We start from the raw sequence: 4,125 nt of genomic DNA on the forward strand, positions 1-4,125 counted from the left end.
ATAAACAGACAGACATACTCGACTCGACTATGTGGGGCTCGCTTTTGCTTGCCCCAATAAAAATAAATTATTATTATAAATTTTATTATTATTATTTGGCAGTGTAGAGAGAGGGGTTCATTCATCAGTGGATTCTACTTTACAATAATTATGACATGTACATGTACATGTACATTGTAGACAAATGCAAAATCCCTCCAAAATTACAAGCAAAAGTCATTAATAATAATAATTATTATTATTATTAATTAGAGACATGCTAATCCAATGAAAGACTCCATTAGACCTAGCAGCACAGTTTGGACTAATTGATACTGTGGGTACATTAATCTATTTTTAAACTCAGACACACATAAATGTACAAATGTATGTATTAATGTATGTATTGTACAAATGTATGTATGTATTTATTAATAATTTATTATATTATTATTATTATCATTAATTTTACTTCAATGTGTTTCTTGAGGTACATGTAGTTTTCAATCTCAGCATGTGCTCTCTTCTCTTCTGCTAGTTCTTGTTTCAGTCTCTCCCTCTCGTTATAAAGGTCAGACTCTTTATTCTGCTGCTGTCTCTGACTGCACTGAACTTTGACCTTTTGAAAAACAATAATAATCAACTCATTAATATGCGTGCATGTGTGGGTGCATGCATGCAACTGGATTGATAAGAAAGGAAAATATATGTAATGATTCTTTCCAAAATTTTAGATAATAATTTTGCTTGAACAAATAAATTATTGCATGTATATGTACATGTATAATTATTACTTACGTCTGATTGTTTTTTAATGTATTTATTAAGTAGTCCGGTACAAGCTTTAAGTTCTTGTAACTGATCCTTGCAGTGAGCAACATCTTCATCTAATTTCTACCAAAAATAAGATGACACTTAATTTATTAGAGGAATCAATCTACATGTAGTTACAGAGGTTTAAAACATACACTTCATGTATGTAGTATCAGAAAACTTAATAAAAATTTGAGGTGATTTCGGAGCAATTTTTCAGAAAAAATCATGGGCTATAGTATTATAGCCTTGGGTTTTTTCCAGAAATTTTGCAATTTTATTAAATTGGCCGTAACTTGAAAAATTGAAGTTGGAATCGTCTCAAACTTTCTACACAGCATAAGGACATCAATATGTATCACAAAATGTAATAAAAATTTGGGGTGATTTCGGAGCCATTTTTCATTAAAAAACCATGGGCTATAGCCTTGGGTATTTTTCAGAGTTTTGAAATTTTCTTAAAATGACCGTAACTCAAAAAAATTGAAGTCAGAGTTAGCTTAAACTTGCTACACAGCATAAGGACATCAATATGCATCAGAAAATGTAATAAAAATTTGGGGTGATTTTGGAGCCATTTTTCAGGAAAAACCAAGAGCTATTATAGCCTTGGGTATTTTTCAAAATGTTGGCATTTTCTTAAAATGGCTGTAACTTGAAAAATTGAAGTCGGAATTGCCTCAATCTTTCTACACAGCTTAAGGACATCAATATGTATCAGAAAATGTAATAAAAATTTGAGGTGATTTTGGAGCCATTTTTTGCAAAAAACCATGGGCTATAGCCTTGGGTATTTTTCAAAATTTTGGCATTTTCTTCAAATGGCTGTAACTTAAAAATTTGAAGTCGGAATCACCTCAAACTTTCTACACAGCTTAAGGGCATCATTATGTATCAGAAAATGTAATAAAATTTTGAGGTGATTTCGGAGCCATTTTTCAGAAAAACCATGGGCTATAGCCTTGGGTATTTTTCAGAATTTTACATACATTGTACATATACTAATTACATGCATGTCATTATGATAATAAAGGGTAGTATTCATACTGTGATTTGTTCTTCTTTTTCTCTTTTCACTTCAACCAATTGTTTCCTTAAGTCCTTCACCAGTTGTCTGCAATCATGCTCACTACATGAAGAAATTAATAAAAATAAATCAACAGCACTTGGTACATGTACATGTATATAATTTTAATATTTCACCAAGTGTCATTGGGTATACTCATAATGTAGAATATTGTAATTATTGGTAACTTGAGCATAGAATCACTATCACTAAATTAAGGACCCTCTAAAATAAGGACACTTCAATTATTATTGGGTCCTAAGATATTCAGAAATATGCATGTACATGTACAATATACATGTGCATGTATTGCTAATAAGGCCACTCCAATTTGATTCCTTGTTTCCCATTACCCGCCCGCATGGGGCCGCATCGCTATTCATTATTGCGGTTTTTCATTGATTATACAAGCAATTTATACAGCTGATAATGAATGAATTTAATGAAAATGAACAAACCCGCCCGCCCGCATCAGGCCCGCCTCTGTAATGGGAAACTATGAATCTTATTGGAGTGGCCTAATACTGATTACCTTTTGACAGTGTCCTCCATGTTAGATTTATTATTAATATATTCATTGACACTGGACACTAGTGATGCTATGGTCCCTTTACTGGCCACCTCCTCCGCTCCAGTGAGTTCAATTATTGACTGTAGATAGGACCAGTCTCTTCCATAGGGTGGCCAGACTATCTCTTCCACACGATCACCATCAGGGCAATTATTGTTATTTTAACCCTTAATATGGTGGCATTGGAACAGACAGATCATGATGGACTTTTCATATACAGGGAAGAGAGAAAGTTGATGATGAAAATGATGGAGTTACTAATGAAAGCAAAATAACAGATGAGGTAGTTTAAATGTACCTGTACATGTATACTAGTACGTGAATTTTAATCAAATTGTGAAATACATGTACGATATGTCCTGTACCCGTACCTGTAGGGGCACCATCAAAGTTTTTGTCCTGGGCCCCACATACCCTATTGGCAGCCCTCCCTGTAACAATAAACTATGGACTATAGTTCATGCTTTTTCCAAAAAATGGCTCTGAACTGAATCATTACCAATTTTAGTTACATTTAAATAGTTGAAACCCATTCTGTCTAAAAGTTTTGAATCATGTCCATTTAAACAAATGAACCAATTAATATTATTACATCTCATTGTTTTTTTGTATTTTAGGAGTTTAACGAGAGCTTTGCTGATAAACATTGAATTATGAAATGAACACCAAAAGTAAATATACATATGTACATGTACATGTAATCCTTTATCTCCATGTCTCTCACTATTTAGAGTGTTGATAGAAAATGTGTTTCATTTACCTGACACATTCCCAGAGACTCAAAGTATCTTGAGGTACGTTATTCCGCTCGTCATCCTGTCCCTCCCCCACCTCCTCTGGTCTCTCGTACAGCTGTGTGTTTGGTACCAATACAACAAGGTTAGGACACACAGTCAGTGTATGTACATGTACATGTTTGTCCTTTTATGTTTTGACTAATTTTAGCAATTTAGAAAATTAGTAAAAAATCTAATTTTAATTGGAATGAGCTCAAACTTTCTACGCAACATAAGAACATGTATATGTATCAAAAAATTATAAAAGTGGAAACTTCTGTCCTTTCATTTTTGGTGAAATTTGGCCAATAGCCCATGGTTTTTTTCTAAAAATTAGCTCCGAAATCACCCCAGGTTTTTATTACATTTTTGATACATATTGATGTCCTTATGCTGTGTAAAAATTTTAAGCAGATTTTGACTTTAATTTTATAAGTGATGAATGTTTTAATACAATTCAAAAATTTGAATTTTTCCAAAAAATGGCTTCAAAATCACTATATATTTTAACAAGAGTCCATTATATTTAGAGAGAGTGTCTAACTGCCCTATAGTGCAAGTGTGTCTGGTGCCTGCTACACTCGAGATAGTCTCAAGGCTACAATAGAACTGGCGGCCATTTTATTATTAAAAGTAGCTGAGTACACGCCCTAGCATGGGAATGAGTCTGGAGAGTTTTAATTTTATTCTTGCCACCTATAGAGTGCGCGGAAATAGCCAAAGATAAACAAGAAACATCTACGCGGTGATATCACTAGCACTATAGGGCAGTTCGACACTCTCTCTAATATAATGGACTCTTGATTTTAATTATTGCAAATTTTGAAAAAAACACAAAATCCACAAAAATTTTGGGCCACGAAAATTTTTGCTATACGGTATTCTGAAAAATGGCTTCAAAATCACCCCAAATTTCTAAT

The 4,125-nt window shown here is 33.2% G+C and overlaps 2 protein-coding genes across 2 annotated transcripts in view; both read right to left on the reverse strand.

Moving 5' to 3' along the window:
* Positions 1–451: 451 nt before the first annotated feature.
* On the reverse strand, positions 452–2,711 carry LOC109586928 (IQ domain-containing protein G-like; the record flags this gene model as incomplete). The annotated part of the gene is made up of 4 exons (XM_020003146.1): positions 2,391–2,711; positions 1,840–1,921; positions 778–873; positions 452–598 (listed from the first exon to the last, which is right to left on the reverse strand). Coding segments are annotated over exons 1-4 (345 nt in total), but the record flags the coding sequence as incomplete, so codon positions are not given.
* A 339-nt stretch (positions 2,712–3,050) lies between these two features.
* Positions 3,051–4,125, reverse strand: part of LOC109586929 (uncharacterized) — a 7,183-nt gene continuing 6,108 nt past the window's right edge. Inside the window, exon 11 of the mRNA XM_020003147.1 lies at positions 3,051–3,065. Within this exon, the coding sequence (XP_019858706.1) occupies positions 3,051–3,065 (15 nt within the window). The remainder of the gene's footprint in view (positions 3,066–4,125) is intronic.

Source organism: Amphimedon queenslandica, unplaced genomic scaffold (genome assembly GCF_000090795.2).
Source record: "Amphimedon queenslandica unplaced genomic scaffold, v1.1 AMPQUscaffold_12742, whole genome shotgun sequence".
Classification (NCBI taxonomy): Eukaryota; Metazoa; Porifera; class Demospongiae; order Haplosclerida; family Niphatidae; genus Amphimedon; species Amphimedon queenslandica.